Source organism: Mus pahari, chromosome 14 (genome assembly GCF_900095145.1).
Source record: "Mus pahari chromosome 14, PAHARI_EIJ_v1.1, whole genome shotgun sequence".
NCBI classification, from domain to species: Eukaryota; Metazoa; Chordata; class Mammalia; order Rodentia; family Muridae; genus Mus; species Mus pahari.
In genome coordinates this window covers 29,339,899-29,359,131 of record NC_034603.1, presented here as the reverse complement: position 1 = coordinate 29,359,131, position 19,233 = coordinate 29,339,899, and the positions used below count along the sequence as shown (strand labels likewise).

Below are 19,233 nucleotides of genomic sequence, written 5' to 3'. Positions count from 1 at the left end.
TGTGTCTTCATTTTCATTGAATTCTAAAAGGCCTTTAATTTCTTTCTTTATTTCTTCCTTGACCAAATTATCACTGAGTAGAGCATTGTTCAGCTTCCATGTGTATATGTGCTTTCCGTTGTTTTTAAGACCGGTATTTAAGACAGCCTTAGTCCATGGTGATCTGTTAGGGTGCATGGCATTATTTCAATCTTCATGTATCTGTTAAGGCCTATTTGGTGACCAATTATATGGTCAATTTTGGAGAAGGTATCGTGAGGTGCTGAGAAGAAGGTACATTCTTTTGCTTTAGGATGAAATGTTCTATAAATAGCTGTTAGATCTGAGACGTCCCACTTATTGCTGATCCCATACCATGACTCTTGTGACTAACATCTTGATAATCATAAGTTTGTAGGTCTCTGCTGTAAAATGACTCGGTTGCCTTCAGGCGTAGCCTAGGAGTGGTATAGCCAGATCATACACATGCCATCCTGTGTTTGGGAGCTTGAGGACCTGCCATACTGACTTGCACTTCCTGTCAGCAGGATATAAAGTTCCTTCCCCTTGAATTCTCGCTGGCAGTTGGCAGTTGCTTGTTTTCTTTTTTTTTTCTTTTTTCTTTTTTTTTTGGTTTTTCGAGACAGGGTTTCTCTGTATAGCCCTGACTGTCCTGGAACTCACTTGGTAGACCAGGCTGGCCTCGAACTCAGAAATCCGCCTGCCTCTGCCTCCCGAGTGCTGGGATTAAAGGCCTGCGCCACCAGGCCCGGCAGTTGCTTGTTTTCTTGATGATAGCCATTATGATTGGCACACGGTAAATCTCTGCGTACTTTCCATTTTTGTTTCTCTGGCCGCTGAGGTTGTCTCAGTTTTTCATACATTTGCTGGTCATATTCTTCTTTGAAGCTACTCAATTCACTTACCAACTAATTGACTGGATTAATTGCTCTTAGCCTTTTATCTTATGGACTCTGGATATTAGCCCACTATCAGAAAAATAGCTTGTAGAGATTTTTTTCTTCTATTTCATAGGTGGTCTGTCCACTCTGGTGGTCATTTCCTCTGCTGTGCCATGGCCTTCCAATTCCATACAACTCAATTACCAATCTCTGCTCTTCTTTCTTGAGCTATTTGAATTATTTTTAGAAACTCCTTGTCTGAGGTGAATACTCTGTAAGAACAACACACTAACAACCATCTATACAGCAATCATGCTGTAAGTATCAATTGTTTTGGAGTCTATAAGGAAGCCGATGGAACTTTTTGTGCTAATAGAGTTGTTTCTTTGTGCCAGTGTGAATGAAATACATAAGTTAATGAAATGGATTAAATAGATAAAGGAGAAACAGTTTTAGTATTAGATGAATAGAAGGGAAGGATTTATGGGTTTTGTTTTTGTTTGGTTTGATTTGGTTTGCTTTTGGTGTAGAAAGAATGGGCGGGCAAGACGGCTCAGCAAGTAAAAGTGGTTCCTCACAAACCTGACTCCCTGAGTTGATCTCCAGAGCCTAACGTGAAAGGAGAGAATTTCTGAAAGTTGCCCTTTGATCTCCACATGTGTGCTGTAGCATGTTTGCACACACACACACATACACACACACATGCCTGCACACTCACACATACACGCTTACACACTCACACACTTTCACACACACACTCTTTCACATTCTCACACACACACACACTCTCATAAACACATACTCTCTCACACACATACAGTCACACACACACAGTCACACATTCTCTCTCACACACATACAGTCACACATACAGTCACACATTCTCTCTCACACACATACAGTCACACACACACAGTCACACATTCTCTCTCACACATATACACAGAGACTTTCACATACTCATTTTCTCTCTCTCTCTCTCTCTCTCTCTCTCTCTCTCACACACACACACACACACACACACACACCATTTTAAGAAAGAAAGGTGCATTCCAAAGAATCTAATAAATTGCGTTTTCATTCTCATTTGATTTCTAGAGATCTTAAAAATTCTTTCCTGATTTCTTCAATGACATACTGTTCAATCTCCAGGTCTTTGTATAGTTTCTGTTGTTTCTCTTAGTAATGACTTTTAGTTTGTTTCCATTATCTGATGGTAGAAAAGAAGTTATTTAGTTTTATTTGATAAGACTTTTTTTTCAGAATGAGATGTGGTCTGTTTTAGAGAAAGTTTCATGTTGAATGTCTATTCCATGGCTGTTAACGGTATGTCTTCCATAGGAGTGTGCCACGTCCGGTATGTTTTAATGTGGAAGTTTCTCTTCTGGTGGTTTGTTTTGTCTAGATGGTCTATCTATTTGTGAGACAAAAGTATTTAAATCATCCCAAACTACTGAATCTGGTCTAATACGTCCTTGCTGTGCCTTACAGTATTTATTTATGTAATTGGGGCCCCAGTGTTAAATGCATACAGTTATATATCATATACTCTTAATGGACGTCCCATTGGCAGCATTTGGTGCCTTCTTAATCCTTCTGTCTCTGCTCGCTGTCTGCTTGTGCTTCAGCTCCCATTCGATTGGTGTATAACCTTCCACCCCGAGTTCTGTGAGTGCGCATCTTTAAGGCTGAGGGTGCTTCTTGTTGGTAAGTGTTGCTTTCAGTCCAATCAGATACTTTGTATCTTTTAACTGAAGCATGGAGACCATGCACACTCAGGGTTATTTATTGTTCGGAGGGTTTTGCTGTTTTCCTCTAATTTTTTTCATGGTGGAGCTGGCTGTTTATTTTATTCTTTTCTCATTTTGCATGATCATTTTATTCATGTGTTTGTATAAGGGCTGATGTCATTTTGAATGAGACATAATTCTTTCCCAGTCCTTCCTTTTTCATCTGTGCATCATAAAGTTATTCTGTGCTCTCATGCTTACGCTTGCTTTCCTCTCTCTTTTGTGTGTGGGATTCCTCTAAGTATCTTCTGCAGCGTTGGCAGGTGGCTTTGCGCTTCCCTTAAAATAGCTTTACTTATCTATTTATTTGTTTTTTAAACAGAGAGTCTCATGTATCCTAGGAAGCCTTGAACTTGATACAGAGTGGAAAATGGCCTTCATTTTCTGATGCTCTTGCCTCCCTCCTCCTCCTGATTGTTGGCAGGTGTCCCAGTGCCTGGGGACCGAGTCTTGCATTCTAGACAAGTCCTCTATTAACTGAGCTACATCTTCAGCCCCACTTTTAAAGATAATCTTGTAAGCTTGCCTGACTTACTTGTGTGATCTCTCTCTCTCTCTCTCTCTCTCTCTCTCTCTCTCTCTCTCTCTCTCTGTGTGTGTGTGTGTGTGTAAGTAAATCACTCTATACTTTTCTGAGTTGTAGGATTTGTGCTGGAAGGTCAGATGTTATGTTGATGGGCTTGCCTTTACAAGGTGCTTTTTATTTCTTACAGATTTTAATATTTCTTTATTTTGTAGTCTTAGCAATTTCACTGTAGAGTATTGTGGGGGGATTCTTCTCAGGTCTGTCTGTTTGGGGTTCAAATTGTAGCTTTCTCTGAATGGCCACCTCTCTGCTCACATTTGGGACATTTTCTACCATAACTTTATTGAACCTTTTATGCCTTTGTGCCTTTTACGTTTCTTGTGTGTGTGTGTGTGTGTGTGTGTGTGTGTACATGTTCAGAGGTGCTTTGGTGTAGTGTGTAAATGTCTGTGGAAGCCCAAGGCTGATGCTGAGAACATTCCTCATTCACGCTTGCATTTTCTTCTTCTGATGCAGGGTCTCTTGGTCTCAGGGCTTGCTTCTGTGGTTAGTCTTTGTCCTAGACAGTAACTATTGCTGTGATGAAACACCTTGACCAAAAATCAGTGTGGGGAGGAAATCTGTAAGAAAAAAAGCAAGCCCATCAGCATAACATCTGACCTTCCAGCACAAATCCTACAACTCAGGAATGTATAGAGTGATTTACTTATACACACACGGCAGAGGAGAGAGAGAGAGAACCCAGGAGTAAGTCAGGCAAGCTTACAAGGCTATCTTATTATATTTGACTTGTGCTTCCACATCACAGTTCATCATCAAAGGAAGTCAGGATAGGAACTCAAGCAGAGCAGGAACCTGGAGGCAAGAGCTGATGCAGAGGTCATGGAGGGGTGCTGCTTACTGGCTTGCTCCCTGTGGCTTGTCCAACCTGCTTTCTTAGAGAATCCAGGACCACCTGGCCAGGAGAGGCACTACCCACAATGCACTGGACCCTCTCCCATCAATCACTAGCTAAGAAAATGCCTTATAGGCCTCTCTTCCAAGGCATGGGCCCCAAGTTGGACCTATCATTGACTGGCCACTCCCACAAGTTCTATGCCACCATCACCCTATTGCAGGCAGGGCAGATTGTAGGTCTAAGGTTTTGTGGCTGATTTGGTGTCCCAGTCCCACTGCTGGGAGCCTTGTCTGGTTATAGACCATGACCAGTTCAGACTCCATAATCCCTGTTACTAGAAGACTTTGCTAGGTTACTCTCATAGACTCCAGGGAATTTTCATTTCGATAGGTTTCTACATCACTCCAAAATATCTCCCAATTCCTGCCATGTCTCCCAGTACTCTCTCCTTCCACCCTACTCCCCGTTCCTCCTGTTCCCACCCCACTTGTCCCCAGTACACCCATGAAATCTATTTCCCCTTTCCAGGGAGATCCACGCTTCTCACCTTGAGCCCACATTACCTAGCCCCTCTGGGTCTGTGGATTGTACCATGATTATCCATCACAGCTAATGCCCACATATTAGAGAGTTCATACCATGCGTGTCTTTCTGCAGTGGGTTACCTCACTCAGGATGAACTGCCTGGATGGCCAAGAACCAGAGGCTGGACCACTCAGAGACCCAGGATAGAAAAAAACACAACTGGAAAAAAAGTCAATGAGGTGATTCCTTAGGTTATCCTGCTATAGTCATAGATCAGTACCCAGCTCATCTGTTCTCAGAGAGGCGTCGTCATCCAGCAACTGCATCAGAGCAGATGCAGAGACCCTCGGCCAAACACTAGATGAAGCCAGGGAAGTGTGAAGAAGGGGGTGGGGATGAGGGAGCCAGAGGGGTTGAAAGCACCATAAGCACAAAGCCCACAGGATCAGCAAAGCAGGGCTCGCAGCTGCTCAAAGAGACTGAAGCAACAACCACGGTCCCTGTACAGGTCTGAGCCAGGTCCTCTGCGTGTGTTACGGGTGTGTAGCTTGGGGTTCTTGTGGGACTCCTCTCAGTGGTAGTGGGGATGTCTCTGACTCTTGCCTGCTCTGGTGACCCTTTTTCTCCTAGTCCAACCTTCATATGCGGGCTCGTGCCTAGTCTTATTTTCATCTTGTTATGACATGTTCAGTTGATCTTCCCCCAACCCCCAGAGGCTTTTTTTTTTTTTTTGGTTGTTGTTTTTAAAGAAAACAAGAAGGAGGGGATTTGAGGGAGAGGGGAGGTGGGGATGGACTGGGAGGCATGAGGAGAGGGGAAATTGCAGTCAGAATGTAATTTATGAGAGGAGAATAAAAAATAAAATAAAATAAAATAAAATAAAATAAAATAGAGGGTCTGGAGAGATGGTTTAGTGGTTAAGAGCACTGGCTGCTCTTCCAGAGGATCCAGGTTCAATTCCTAGCACCCACACAGCAGCTCACACCTATCTGTATCTCCAGTTCAAGGGGATTTGATACCCTCACACCAGTGCACATAAAATAAAATTAAGTAAAAGAAATAAAAAAGAAAACACCAAAAAAAATAAAAATAAAAAAAATAAAAAAGAAAACACCATACAGGCTTGCCTACAGCCTGATCTTACTTGAGGGGCCCTACTCCCAGATGACTTTAGCTTGTGTTAAGTTGATGTAGAGCTATCCAGCACTCTGGGCTCCTGTGGAGGAACATACGAAGTGTTCTTTGACCCTAAATCTCATTTCAATTTTGGGATTTCAAATTTTGTACACAGAGGCAAACAAACAAACAAAAACACACAAATACAAACAAAAAACAAACACCAAAACAAAACAAACAAACAAACAACCCTACTGACTTGTGTAGGGATTCCCATCATTCATTTCTAGAGGAATTTGTTCATGTTTATGTTTTCAATAACAGTACGTAAGATTGTCACTTCTCTGTATCTGTGGGTCTTTGCTATTTTCTACCATCTTTGCTGTTGGGGAGGGGTGCTGCTGGTGGTCAGCCTGTTAAGTGCCTGCTGATAACTCACGTGGGTGTTTATACATTTGGTTTTGGAGACCGGTTCTTACAGGCCAGTTTGGTTTCTTCCCTCTCAAGCTGTGGTCTTCCCTGACACCCCGTATCCTGCTGGGGAACCGGCACCCTCGTCTCCGGCTCTGTGCGAGAGGCGGTGACTGTTACACAGTGTACACACTTACTCTCTTGCCTGTTCTCCAGGGTGGACAAAGGAGTGCTTCCAGGAGTGGGGTTCCTACACGCGCCTGGCCATCCCCAGTATGTTCATGGTGTGCATCGAGTGGTGGACCTTCGAGATTGGGACCTTCCTTGCAGGTCTGTCTGTACCGGGGAACCTGCACTCAGCCTGGGCAGTGACAGCCTAGAGATTTCCCAGAAGTGGAAGCTTCTGTGGGGTCCTCGGGGTCCTCGTAGGGGCTTGCAGTACAGGCGCGAACCCGCAGCCGGCCGTCAGCGCATGCGCAGGCATGGTTCTCACCCTGCTATGGCCGCCTGTATTTTGTGATCAAGGAAAGGGAGGCTCGTGGGATGGGATGACAAACTCCCCAGCTATCCTGACTCTCTGACCACCCTGTGCGATCCATGGCTTTGCCAGGCTTCCCGCTGAGTTTGGTTGTTTGTCAGCTGAGACACGTGTTTCTGCAGACCTATAATTATTTTGGTCTTGTTTCTGGTAATGTTTATAGTTCAGACAGCAGCAGGGACCTACTGTGAACACTGCCTCCTTCAGTTGTCCCCAAAACTGTCCTGTTCCCCTTCGTACCACTCGACTCCTGAGACCCTGCCACCCAGGAACCTCATCTTACCCGACTTTGGTCCTCAGGGTGTCTTCTCTGATAGGTCAGGGGTTTGTAGAGTGAACGCTTGACTTGCTATGCCCAGAGTTTTAGCAACTTGCCAGGAAGAGGTGTCTAGGGTTTTTGCATCTGGGCTATCCTTGGCTTCTCTTAAATGAAAATATGGGCTAGAAGCTAGAGACATAGTGCAGTTGCACACACACACACACACACAGAGAGAGAGAGAGAGAGAGAGAGACAGACAGACAGACAGACAGACAGACAGACAGACAGACAGACAGACACGAGCCTATGTATAAATATATATGTGTTCTAGTTTCGAAAAGAAATTGGTTCCTCCGGTCTACTGTCTGACTTGTGTTGTCTGAGTTGCTGTTTCAGGCCTTGTGAATGTGACAGAACTGGGAGCCCAGGCCGTCATCTATGAACTGGCTTCTGTCGCCTACATGGTAAAAATATGAGAACACTTTGTATCTTCTTTGTATAAAACCCTTGGACCATTGTCATTACATTTAACAGAGGTGCAGAGAAGGGGGAGGGGGACCTGGGTACTAACCATATTGTCTCCCATCGTGTGGCATGGGCTCCTCACCTAATTCTCTGTGCTTCAAATGTTGTGTATACAACTGAGCAGAAACCATAGCTACCCATTGCAAGTGAAGACAGACAGCAGGAAGCTTGGCGTATTCAGTTAACCGTGTGCAGTTGCTGCTGGGACTTGGTTTGGAGTGTGGGGGATCAGCTCCTCTCCTCCTCTGGCCTGTGGCCTGCTCAGGAGACAGAAAAAGAAGCAGGAGTATCTCAGAATCTTACCTGTGTATAGCAAGCTAGCAAAAAGCAAACAGGGACCAGACATGGTGGTATGTGCCTCTAACCCCAGCACTTGGGAGACAGAGGCAGGCAGATCTCTGTGAGTTCAAGGCTAGCCTGGTCTACAAATTGAATCCAGAACAGACAGGGCTGTTACACAGGGAAACTTTGTCTCAAGACATTAAAAACAAACAACAAAAGCCACAAAACAGGGTCTAACATGTATCAAACCTTTTAAATGGGATATCCGGGAGTATTTTTCTGCTTAGTAGTTTAAGCTGACTAATTGAATGAGAGCAGCTAGCCTGGGGAGCCCAGGGTTGGCAGCCCACTGTGGAACCTGGACAGAGGCTCTGAGAACGGGGGTACTGTGTGGTGCTGCCTGCCACAGGGGTTGCTAAGAGAAAGGGTGGAGATAGGGTGGAGCAGCAGGCAGGCCCATTTGTTCTCAGGGGAAAGATGTGTGTGGGCCTGGGCAAGCAGAAGGAGGTTGCTGGAGGCTGCCAGGTGAGGAACTAGGAGGCTGCCACTGAAGAGAGAAGAGAATGGGCAGTGTGTGTGTGTGTGTGTGTGTGTGTGTGTGTGTGTGTGTGTGTGGAAAGGCAGCGTGCGGCTGCAGAATGCAAAATGAGGATCAGCACAGGCACCTGGTACTACAAGGTTCTCTGGTTGCCTGTTTCATAAAGATGACAGAGGCCATCTGGGCAAAAGGATTACAGTCCATTTTGGATAACAGCCCCCCATCGTAAAAATGAGGGCAGTGTGCAGCTCAGTTGATAGAACGCTTATCACACCTGAAACCCTGGACTCAGTTGTTAGCATTAGACAGAGCGTGGGCTACATGCGTTCCTGCCTCGATAATAAATAAATATAAAAATGAAAAGAAGGGAGTGGTTGCTCATCTCGGAATACAGAAGAAGACTAAGAGGAGGCCTGGTATGCAGAAGGCAGGACTAGAAGGGTTCTCAGCCACAAACCCAGAGGACACCAGAAAAGAAGGAAGAAGACCAAGAGAAGTATGTAGAGGGAGCCAGAAGTGAAGGCTGGAACAGTGGAGGCTGCTGGCTGTGGCCCTGGGTCACCAGACACCTCTGGAATGAGGGATCTGTCAAAGGATCTGTTGGAAGGGGAGGAGGGGCAGCTGAAGAGAAGTGCTGCCCGAGGCTCAGTTGTCACAGTGGGGAAGGGAAAAAGTCACATAAAAAGTCAGGCATGTGGCATGTGTAATCCTCGAGGCAGGGAGGTAGGGACAAGAAGATCACTGTAGCCAGACCCCCACCCCCACCCCAACCAGCCAATTGTGCTTCAGTGATGAGCCCCGGGTCCCAGTAAGAGACCCCTAAAGCAAGGTGGGCAGCTCTCAAGGACAAGGAATGTCTGAGGTTGACCTCTGGGTGCATAATACAAGCCCCTCCCCCAACTAAATAATCAATAATGTCTTTCCGCTTATCATCTGTCAGTTGCTGCTTTTAGTTAACATGCAGGCTTCCTTTCCTTTCCTTTGTTTTTAACCGTGACTTATGATTGCTCATCCCCAGGTGCCCTTTGGCTTTGGTGTGGCTGCCAGCGTCCGAGTGGGCAATGCTCTGGGGGCAGGGAACGCTGACCAGGCCCGGTGTTCCTGTACCACTGTTCTTCTGTGTGCTGGTGAGCAGTGTCCCTGATGTTCAGACTGAAGTTAGTGTAATGTCTGAGTCTGTGCCTCCACAACAGAATATCTGAGATGGGTAGATTCGTTAAGAACAAAGTTCTTTGCTGACAGCTTTTAGGGATGGAAAACCCAAGATCAAGGTACCACCACCAGGTCTGGCTATCTGGTGAAATCTGCCCTCAGCTTCCAAGATCTACTCGATGTTATATAGTCTTGTAGGGAGGAACAGGGTGAACTCCTGTGGTGAGAGAGCAGGAAATGGAAAAGGGGGGCCAGGTCCTTTTAGAAAACATCTATCCCACACCTGGCAACAGGGCCCTCATGATTCAGTCACCTTGCTTCCGCTTTGGGAATAAAGTTTCACCCTGAGTATTAGAGAGACAAAAAGATTCTTAGTGTAAGCCTCATGTTCCCAAGGGTCTAGCTCTGACTAACCTGCTCCCTTAGGAGGAATGGGGAACAGCAGGTCTTAGGGTTTACACTGTGACACTGCTTTGAGACAGAGTTTCACCATGGTGCCCAGGCTGGTTGTGAACACCCAGGTCACAAGGTTAAGCGAGCCTTCTGCCCCAACTTCCCACAAAACCGGGACTGCAGGTGCATGTTCCTTGTGACTAACCGACACAAATCTCCCCTGAGAAGCGTTGTCATGTTCTGGAGAACTGTTGTTTCCTGTGACTCCTCCTTATTTCCCAGGTGTCTGTGCACTCCTGGTGGGACTTCTACTCGCAGCCTTGAAGGATGTGGTTGCCTACATCTTCACCAATGACAAGTAGGTGGCCATCCAGGAACTGTCTTGGCTCTGATGCTTTCTTCCCTGCATGCTTCTGCTTGGGAGGGGGTGTTGCCCTTCGCGCCACAGGAAAGCCTGTAGCACAACCAGGAAGGAGAGGTAGGATCAGAGGAGGAACAAGATTGAATGGTGCTAGCCCACGAAAATCCACCCCACTCTTCCAGTACCACGACACCCATCAGGTCTGAGTGGAGTTTTGCTCTGAGAGAAAGAAGGCAGCACTTGGGTTAGTCTCACCCCCAGATGGGCACGCCCTGGGCCAGGGCGGTCTGTGGTAGCCAACTCTTCATTTGAGGCCTTGTTTGCAAAAATCACAGACTCAACCTTCAGTTCTATTGTATTTTCTGTAACAATAATTACATAATTACTTAAGTCCAAGAACTTGTCTGTTGACTAGCATGAACCATTGTCAGGCCTAGTGGCCCAGACCTGCTTATAATTGCAATTCAGGACAGGAAGATAAGTTCAAGGCCAGCTTGGACAACTTAGTGAGACTCTGTCTCAAAATATCTTAAAAAGTTTAAAAAAAGATTTTTTTTTTAAAGAAGAAAATATGCCGGGCAGTGGTGGTGCACACCTTTAATCCCAGCACTTGGGAGGCAGAGGCAGGCAGATTTCTGAGTTCGAGGCCAGCCTGATCTACAGAATGAGTCCCAGGACAGCCAGGGCTACACAGAGAAACCCTATTTCGAAAAGAAGAAGAAGAAGAAGAAGAAGAAGAAGAAGAAGAAGAAGAAGAAGAAGAAGAAGAAGAAGAAGAAGAAGAAGAAAAATCTTCATAGTGTCAGAAACTCTATTCATTAATAAAATCTGAATTAATATGATTTTATCATATACTTGATTTCCAAAAAATGTAATGTATGCTAGGCTTGTGATTTTAAAAAATTATGTAGCGGTATGTGTTGGTATGTGTGTGTGTATGTGTCTATGTGTATATGTATGTGTGTATGTGTGTGTATATATGTGTGTATGTGTGTGCATATGTATGTGTGTGTGTGTGTGTGTGTGTGTGTGTATAAAGGTCAGTATACAACTTATGGGAGTCGATTCTTTCCTTTCACCACGTGAATCCTGGAAGTAGAACTCAGCTCTTCAGGCTCAGCCTACAGCACTTTTGCCAGCTGAGCCATCTTGCTAACCCAGATGTATTTAAGTCGCTGACTACTGTCCTTCTCCTGTAACAGGGACATCATTTCCCTTGTGAGTCAAGTGATGCCCATTTTTGCTCCCTTTCATCTGTTTGATGCACTTGCGGTAAGTATTCAGCAATTTTCACTCTGGCACGTGTGGAAAATGTTCCTAGCTTCTTTATCTGTGATCTAATGTTTGGAGTGAAGGTCAAGGGTCCCCATGGTTCTCCCCGTCCCTCCACACTGAATGCCTTCAGTGATGTGGTGACCCAGTGACTTGGTGGCTGCTGTACACTCCCAAGGCAGGCCAGTAAGGATGAGCTTACACTGACCACCAGAAGGTCTCTCCCTGGGCTCATCTTCTGCAGACCTGTAGGTGTTTTAATATCCTTTGGCTACACTCCAGAACCATCCTTGAATGCTTATTTTCAGTATGAACAATTATTCTCTGTGGCCTGACTTCCAGGTCATTGTCATTTGGCTTCTCTTCCTGTGGGCTTTCTTCCACTTTCTCCATATCACTCTGAAGACAGGTGGTGAGCAAGGCAGTGATGAGAACAGTGACAAAGACACCCACCCTCTGGGGGCGGTCTTCAGCCACACCCACCCTCTGTGGGCGGTCTTTAGCCATGCCCACTCTTTCCTGCTCTGGTGCCATTATTGATTAAAGCCTTTAACTTTTCAGACAATATGAGACTTTGTAAACTAACTGTAAGCAGTTGAGATAGTCAGAAATTTAAATAATGTCACCTGTCTGTTGCTGTGACAGAATCTACAACCAAAAGCAACTTGGGGAGAAAAGGGTTTCTTTGACTTTCATGTCCTAAATCACAGTCCATTTATGGAAGCTTAAGGCAGAAACCTGGAGGTAGGAACTGGAACCACCTGTCTCGGGTTGACACCACCAACGGTGAGCTGGTCCCTCCCACATCAGTCCCCACAGACATGCCCACAGGCCAGTGTGATAGAGTGGATTCACAGTCGAGGTTCTCTCTTCCTAGGTGACTCTAGATGGTGTCAAGTTCATAGCATAAAGCTCACGACCTGACAGTTCTTTAACACAAGCTGCTGCTGTGTGCCTTTTCCCAGTAGTGTTTCAAACAGGACATTTTCCTTCATCTTGGCTGTGATGTCTGCTTTGGGGACTGCTTGGTCTATGGGACAGCGACACTGTACTCTGAACTGGAAGTGATGAGCAGGTGCTGACTTCAGGCTGCTGTCGGTTTCCTCCCTGCAGGGCACCTGTGGCGGGGTCCTGAGAGGCACGGGAAAACAAAAGATAGGTGCTGTCCTGAACGCCATTGGTTACTACGGGTTTGGTTTTCCTATCGGAGTGTCACTGATGTTTGCTGCTAAACTTGGGATAATAGGTATGTGTTTGATCCCTTAGAGATGCACCCCAGATCTCACTGTTGCAGGAAAATAGGTTGCTTGAGATGTAAAGCTGTTGACTGGAAAGCTGTTCTGTGGAAAGGGAGGCATTCCTGTTTGGTGCCTGCTGCAGCAGCAAGGAGCCCTGGAGGTGACTGTGGAATTATTGGTTTTCACGACTTCCTGGTGCTCCTAGTGTTTCTTCACTAAAGGGCACAATGGATTGGGGGCTGCAGTGTGTGTGTGTGCATATGACTTAAGTCATGTTTAAGAAGTGGCTGTGGAAGACTGGGGAGGTGGCTTAGTGGGTAACAGTGCCTGTCATGAACTCCTCACCCCAATCAGGCCCTGAAATCCACTGTCAAAGGAGAAAACCAGCTCCTAAAAGTTGCCCTCTGACCTCATAACGCGTGTATCCACACTCTTACACACATGTCATATACCCATATACAGTTACACACACATAATCATATATACATGCACAATCATGCACGCAACCATCCATACATAATCACACACACATAAACACCTGCATACTCATATACACAACCATATACACACACACTCATATACACACATAATCATACATGCACAAGTCACATACACACCACTGTGTGTGTGCATAATCATAAACATATAACCATACAGACACAATTATGTATATACAAGATCACATGTACAATCACATATAATCATACACATAAATAATAAATTTAAAAAACTTTTAAATTAACTATGGAATCTGTTTCATTGACTCTTTTTAACAAAAAAGTCTGAGGATTTGACAAATGCTTTTCTGGTGTAATTTTTAACCTTAGATGAAATATGAAGGTGGGGAGTATTGTCTTTCTCATAATCATCCTGATTGTGATACACTAATTGATCTGCTAGATTTTTATATTACTGTGAATCTTGCGATTCACTGTAGTTTTATTTATGTGCGTTTCGGCTGGGTGTGTGTGCTTGAGCTATTGGCCTTGCGTGAGCCAGGTGAATGTTCTACCATGGAGACACACTCTCAGCCCTTGTGAGAGATGATATAATATTGTTTATATACATTGCTTACTTCATGAAATCCGTTCAGTTTTTTTTCGTATGTCCCAGTGCAAGCTGAGTGAGATGAGGGTGACTTACTTGTGTAGAAGTCTTTGTGGAGCTGTTTTAACCTAGGATTTTAAAGAAGTTTATGCTCTGAGGTCATCTCAGCTTCTGCTTGTCCACATGAATAAATTATATCATTCTTAGAAATGTTTTATTGAGGTTCAAAAATCTGTAGAATTGTGCAAAGTAAATTAAAAGTTGTATATGTGTTTTGTGTATATATTCAAGTTTTCATTGGCTATGCATTTCCTTTAGTAACAATGAACCTTATTTCATATTTAAAATAGTGCAGTTGGAGCTGGGGATGCCCACCACGCAGGATACCCTGGGCTACGTCCTCAGAACTGTTTTTAAAAGTCTAATTAGAGAACTTCAAGACTGCGATGATATGTATGGAAATCACTCCTCACATTTTTTTGTCCAAACAGCACATCTTCATCATGTAACAAATGGTGTCCCCCTCTCCCATTTCTTTGCAAAGCATGAAATTACAGCTGGCAGAGGAGATGTGCTATGTGCCACCTCTGCACTGCATCTCTGGGAGTGGGCGTTGAATGGCTCCTGCTTACAAAACATGGCAGGAGGATCACCAACCCATGTGCACCACTAATATGTTCCTGAACCTTGCCTTAGGATCAGTTCCTAGGAACAGAATCGTGACATTTAAGGGTATACTCTGACGTGCTGTCTACATCTCATCTATAGGGACCACTCTAGCTTCTGCTTAATGTTTTTGTAGGAGCAAATTCGAGAATCAATCTTAGCAAACTGCTGACAAACAAATAGGAAGACTTAGTCCCAATTTACAGAGCATCTTAACTCTGCACAGCGTGCTCTGCAGTGACTGCTGTAACTTGAGCTCTAGAGTGATTTAGCACCCTCTTCTGTCTTCTTTGGGCATTGCACTTACATTCAGGCATATCATTGACCCACATTTAAAAAACCACTTTGATAGTTTCTTCTTATATATATTTTTTCATGGGGCTCTCTTAGAGTCTCAATATCTTTTTAAGGTTTATTTATTTAGTATGTGTGTCCTTGAGTGTATGTGTGTGCAGTGCTTATGGATGCCAGACGAGGGGATTGAATCTCTTGGAACTGGAGTTATAGACAGTTGTGAACCACCATTCATCTCTGTATTCTTCAGGTCTTCATATTTTTCATGTAACAGTTGGAGGAATGTCTTCCAAGCAAGCTACTTCCTCTTCCTCCCCCTCTACCCTCCATCCTTTTTTTTTTTTTTTTTTTTTTTTTTGACATTTTCACTCTGTATCTGAGACTGGCTTGGAACTTACTATGAATCCCAGGGTAGCCTTGAACCATTATCCTCCCACTTCAGCCTCCTGAATGCTAGGATTGTGGGTATGAGCCACCATGCTTGGCTTCAAAGCAAGCTTTTGAAAATCCCAGCTCTCACACCTATCCATGTATACAGCAGCATGAACCCCTTTCATGGGTTCCCATTACCATGGATAAACAGTAACTCCTGTTTCCTCCTGTGGCTTACAAGTCCTCCACTGCCTTCTCCTACCTTGTCATTTCCGGCGTGACCTCTCTGTGGGGCTCCCACGCTGGCAGCTTCCTGCAGCAGGCTCCTCCTACCTCCGTCTGTACTGCTGGCCTGGGCCTTCCCTGGCCTGGTTCCTCACCCTCCGCTCTCACCTCAGGAGACACCTGGCCACTCACTCAGAGTCCACTGCAGGTTTTCACCAGCGACCAGAGAGTGTCTGCCACATTCCTACCACTCTTGACATTTCCTGTTTGGTTTCTTGCTTGCCGTCTCCTCCCTTCAGCGTCTCTGATAGATCAGGGGCAGACTTCAGTCTTCTCTGCTCTGTGTTTATCCAAAATTTTTGAGAAATTAATTTAACTGAAATTTTGCTCCATCGATCCTGAGTCATTGAGAAAGAATTTGAATGATCATGGGGACAGAACTGACTGCCGGTGCTCATTTTGTGTCCGCAGGCCTCTGGGCTGGACTGATAGTCTGCGTCTTCTTCCAAGCCTTTTCCTATTTAATCTACATCCTGAGGACAAACTGGAACAGAGTCGCAGAGCAGGTAACAGGCTTCTTGTCACTGTAAAATGCATCAGTACTTGATCCGTGGTTGATAAGGTTGATAAAGAAAATCCCATCAGTTTTGAGACAGTGCTTCATGAACCACACTATGAGGAGGGTGAAAGGGCACAGGGAGATAGGTCCTCTTCATTAGGCTTGGCTGGTGTCCTCTGACCACAGCACTCAGCTTAAGACAAAGACAACAGGAATTGGCTTCAAAATACTTTTGTGTTTATGTAAAATAGTTTCTGCTGATTAGCTTTTTTTAAGGCTTCAATTAAAAAAATGTATTTGGCCGGGCGCGGTGGCGCACACCTTTAATCCCAGCACTCGGAAGGCAGAGGCAGGCAGATTTCTGAGTTCGAGGCCAGCCTGGTCTACAAAGTGAGTTCCAGGACAGCCAGGGATACACAGAGAAACCCTGTCTCAAAAAAACAAACAAACAAAAAATGTATTTGGTTCTGTTCTTACAAAGAAGTAATATGTTAAGTATTTGTGATTTGTGGGACACTTGGGCTGGGCTGGTGACCCACATGAGTGTGTGGGCAGAGACTGAGGGCTCATCTCATTGTGGTGAGGCCGAATGTAAGATGGGTCAGTGGCCAAGAGGAAGGACTCTTAAGGAGACAGGAGGTGAGCTCAGTAGTTCATTTTCCTTTTCTGATCCTCTTGGCTTTGCCTAATGGTGATTGATTGTGTGTTTCTTCAATTCATCTCGACGTGTTGTGAGAATAGAATATATGGAATATGGACTGGGGGGGGCGGGGCTGGAAAGATGGCTCAGTGGTTGAGAGAACTGGCTACTCTTCCAGAGCACCCCTCTTTGGTTCCCAGCACCAGCACTGCACCACAGTAGCTCACAGTTGCCTGTAACACCAGTTCCAGGGGATCCAGTGTCATCTTCTGGCCTCCACAGGTACTGCGTGCACATTGCCCTCAGCAGACAAAGCACCCGGACACATAAATAAGTCTTAGGGGAAAAAATGGATATTGACTTGGTCAGTAAACAAGCTTTAGATGGTGGCATCACTGATCTTTAGATCTTGGTCCTTTTATTTGTGTTTGGAGACACTAAAGGCATAAGGGCAAATGTGTTAAACCCACAGTTTTTCCATTATTGCTGCCAGCGGAGCATTGGGACAAGAGCAGCCATTTTCTGGCATTGTTGTCTCTTCGTGTATCATGTGACATATTCATGGCTGGGGAAGGCTGTTTCTGAGATTCTAGACTTTCAGCACTAGCCTTAATTTTAACAAAAAGCTACATCTTGGCTTGGCTTCCCCTTTACTTACTCATGTAGCCTTGTTTTTAGGCACAAGTTCGAGCTGGGCTAAAAAGCACCAAGGAGATGACCCCCACCCCAGCAGGTAATGGACTTCTCTTTACACTTCTGCTTTTGCTTTAATAAAGTCGGAAATGCGGTTTGGCCAGGGAGGTTGAGTTCACGAGCCCCTGCTCTTGTGACAATAAAATTTTCATATTTTGTCATAATTTGTCAGATCAGCTCTGAACTCTCCTGTTAAAATGTGGTTTTGATATAAAATTTTTCATGTAAAAAATGCTGATGATTGAGGGTCGTTTTTTAATACCACAACGACAAAGTCAATGTCCCAACTGCTCTCTTCAAACAGATCTGCCCATCTTGGAAAGAGAAGTTACTGACGGAGTGATTTTGCCTGATATCATCAGGCCAGAGAGCCAGACCGGCCAGCTGGTGGTAGAAGAGAACAGCCAGTGTGCAGTGCCCACTGTTGGGGAGGTCTTGACGGGGAGACAGCTGGTTATCTATCGTGGGATGGCTCTGACTGTTTCTATTGCTGTCCTCATAGCAGGGATTGTAGTTCGAGTTTTCAATGACCGTGGCTAAGATAGGACTGTCCCCAGTCTGTGAACTGGTAATACCTGTGTGCCACATCCTGAGCGTGGCTGTGAGCTTGTCACTCTCTCAACTGCGGCTAGAAAGGCTGCCAGTGAGCGTGTCCTTGGTCATGTTTCCATACCGCCCTGTCGTACTGCAGGTCACAAAAGGAGCAGTGCATGTGCCTAGCGTGTGCAAGGCCCTTGTTTGATGTTCAGCACTAGGATGGAGGGAGGGGAGAATGAACGGATAAATGAATAAATAGCTATCCAGATTTGGGGGGGTTGGGGGGAAGGTGCTGGGGAGGGAACCCGGGCCCTCGGCGCACACTAGGCAAGTACTCTAACACTGAGCGATCACTTGCTCCCAGCCCCCAGAAGCTCTGCTGGTAAGAACGCGTTTCCCCATTGACTTTATCATGATTTCCAAATGTGTCGGTTTGGCTTTCCTCTCCCCAGCATCCTCTGCTGCTGCGCTCAGCGTGAGCTGATTATCAGGTACCTGTTCTAGCTCCGTCTGGCAACTGTGCCACAGAAACATTTATAAAATAAATATCTCAGATCTAAAATGTGTGCTGAGAATATCTGGGATCGGAAGGTAATCATAAAAAAGTAACTTTTAGGTTTTTATCTTTAAACAAAATTTCATGGCAATTTGCTTATTAATTAGAAATGAAATGCTTATCTATCTATCTATTCATTTATCATTGGCTCCCACAATGCTTTGATTTGGTTTCACTTTCCAGGAAAGATATTTTCATAGCCTACTCTAGAAAATTTGGACAAATCTAAGATAAAAGTTTTTTTAAAATTATATACTAAGACAACAAAAGAATACCAGACTTTTCCCACCTTACTCTGGGGTGGGGGTGCAAAGCCCACAGTGTTACTCGGCCTCCATGACTACCATTCACCCAGAGTGATCAATAGATGTGGATTAGAATGGGGTCCTGCATCCACTCAGGGCTCAGACCCCTGGGTAAGGTCTGGATACAGGAAGTTTGACTGTGCATACCCCATGCTGCTGCCACAGACAAAGACAAAGCCAAAGGACCCCATTCCCTGGGATTGGGGGGGGGCGCAGTCTGAGGTCCCCAGGGAATTGCCAGAGTTAAACTTGCTGGTCCCTGGGCCACATGAAGGCCAGGGATGGCAGGTTCTAGCTCTTGGACACCTCAGACACCACTCAATGTCTGGAAGAGCTGAGAATGGACTAGGAGCCAGAAGGGCTGGCTCTAGCCTGAGGCCAAAGGGGAAAGGATAGGAGGAGAGCGCTCCAGCTGGGTCCCAAGGGGAGGAGAGTCCTGGGCTTGCTCAGCGGGTTGCTGGGCTTGGGGGAAACTGTGGCTGGGAACACAGGACCTCCTGCATGAGATTAGGCGCAGCTCTATAGAGGAAGACCTGCTCCATTGCTCTGGCTCTGCGGATTCCCATGAGAAGAGCCAATCCATGGTTTTAAGTCATTTATTTTCAAGAAGAGTTGTGAGGAGTGAAACTATACC

General features: G+C 45.3%; 1 protein-coding gene across 1 annotated transcript in view; it reads left to right on the top strand.

Annotated features, from left to right (window-relative positions):
• LOC110332460 (multidrug and toxin extrusion protein 2) overlaps positions 1–18,296 on the top strand; it is a 37,837-nt gene extending 19,541 nt beyond the window's left edge. Inside the window, exons 9-17 of the mRNA XM_021213706.1 lie at positions 6,364–6,477; positions 7,341–7,408; positions 9,308–9,416; positions 10,117–10,192; positions 11,398–11,467; positions 12,581–12,713; positions 15,781–15,875; positions 17,187–17,241; positions 17,506–18,296. Coding sequence (XP_021069365.1) covers positions 6,364–6,477; positions 7,341–7,408; positions 9,308–9,416; positions 10,117–10,192; positions 11,398–11,467; positions 12,581–12,713; positions 15,781–15,875; positions 17,187–17,241; positions 17,506–17,741 — 956 coding nt within the window. The 3' untranslated portion in view covers positions 17,742–18,296. The remainder of the gene's footprint in view (positions 1–6,363; positions 6,478–7,340; positions 7,409–9,307; positions 9,417–10,116; positions 10,193–11,397; positions 11,468–12,580; positions 12,714–15,780; positions 15,876–17,186; positions 17,242–17,505) is intronic.
• The last annotated feature ends 937 nt before the right edge of the window (positions 18,297–19,233 follow it).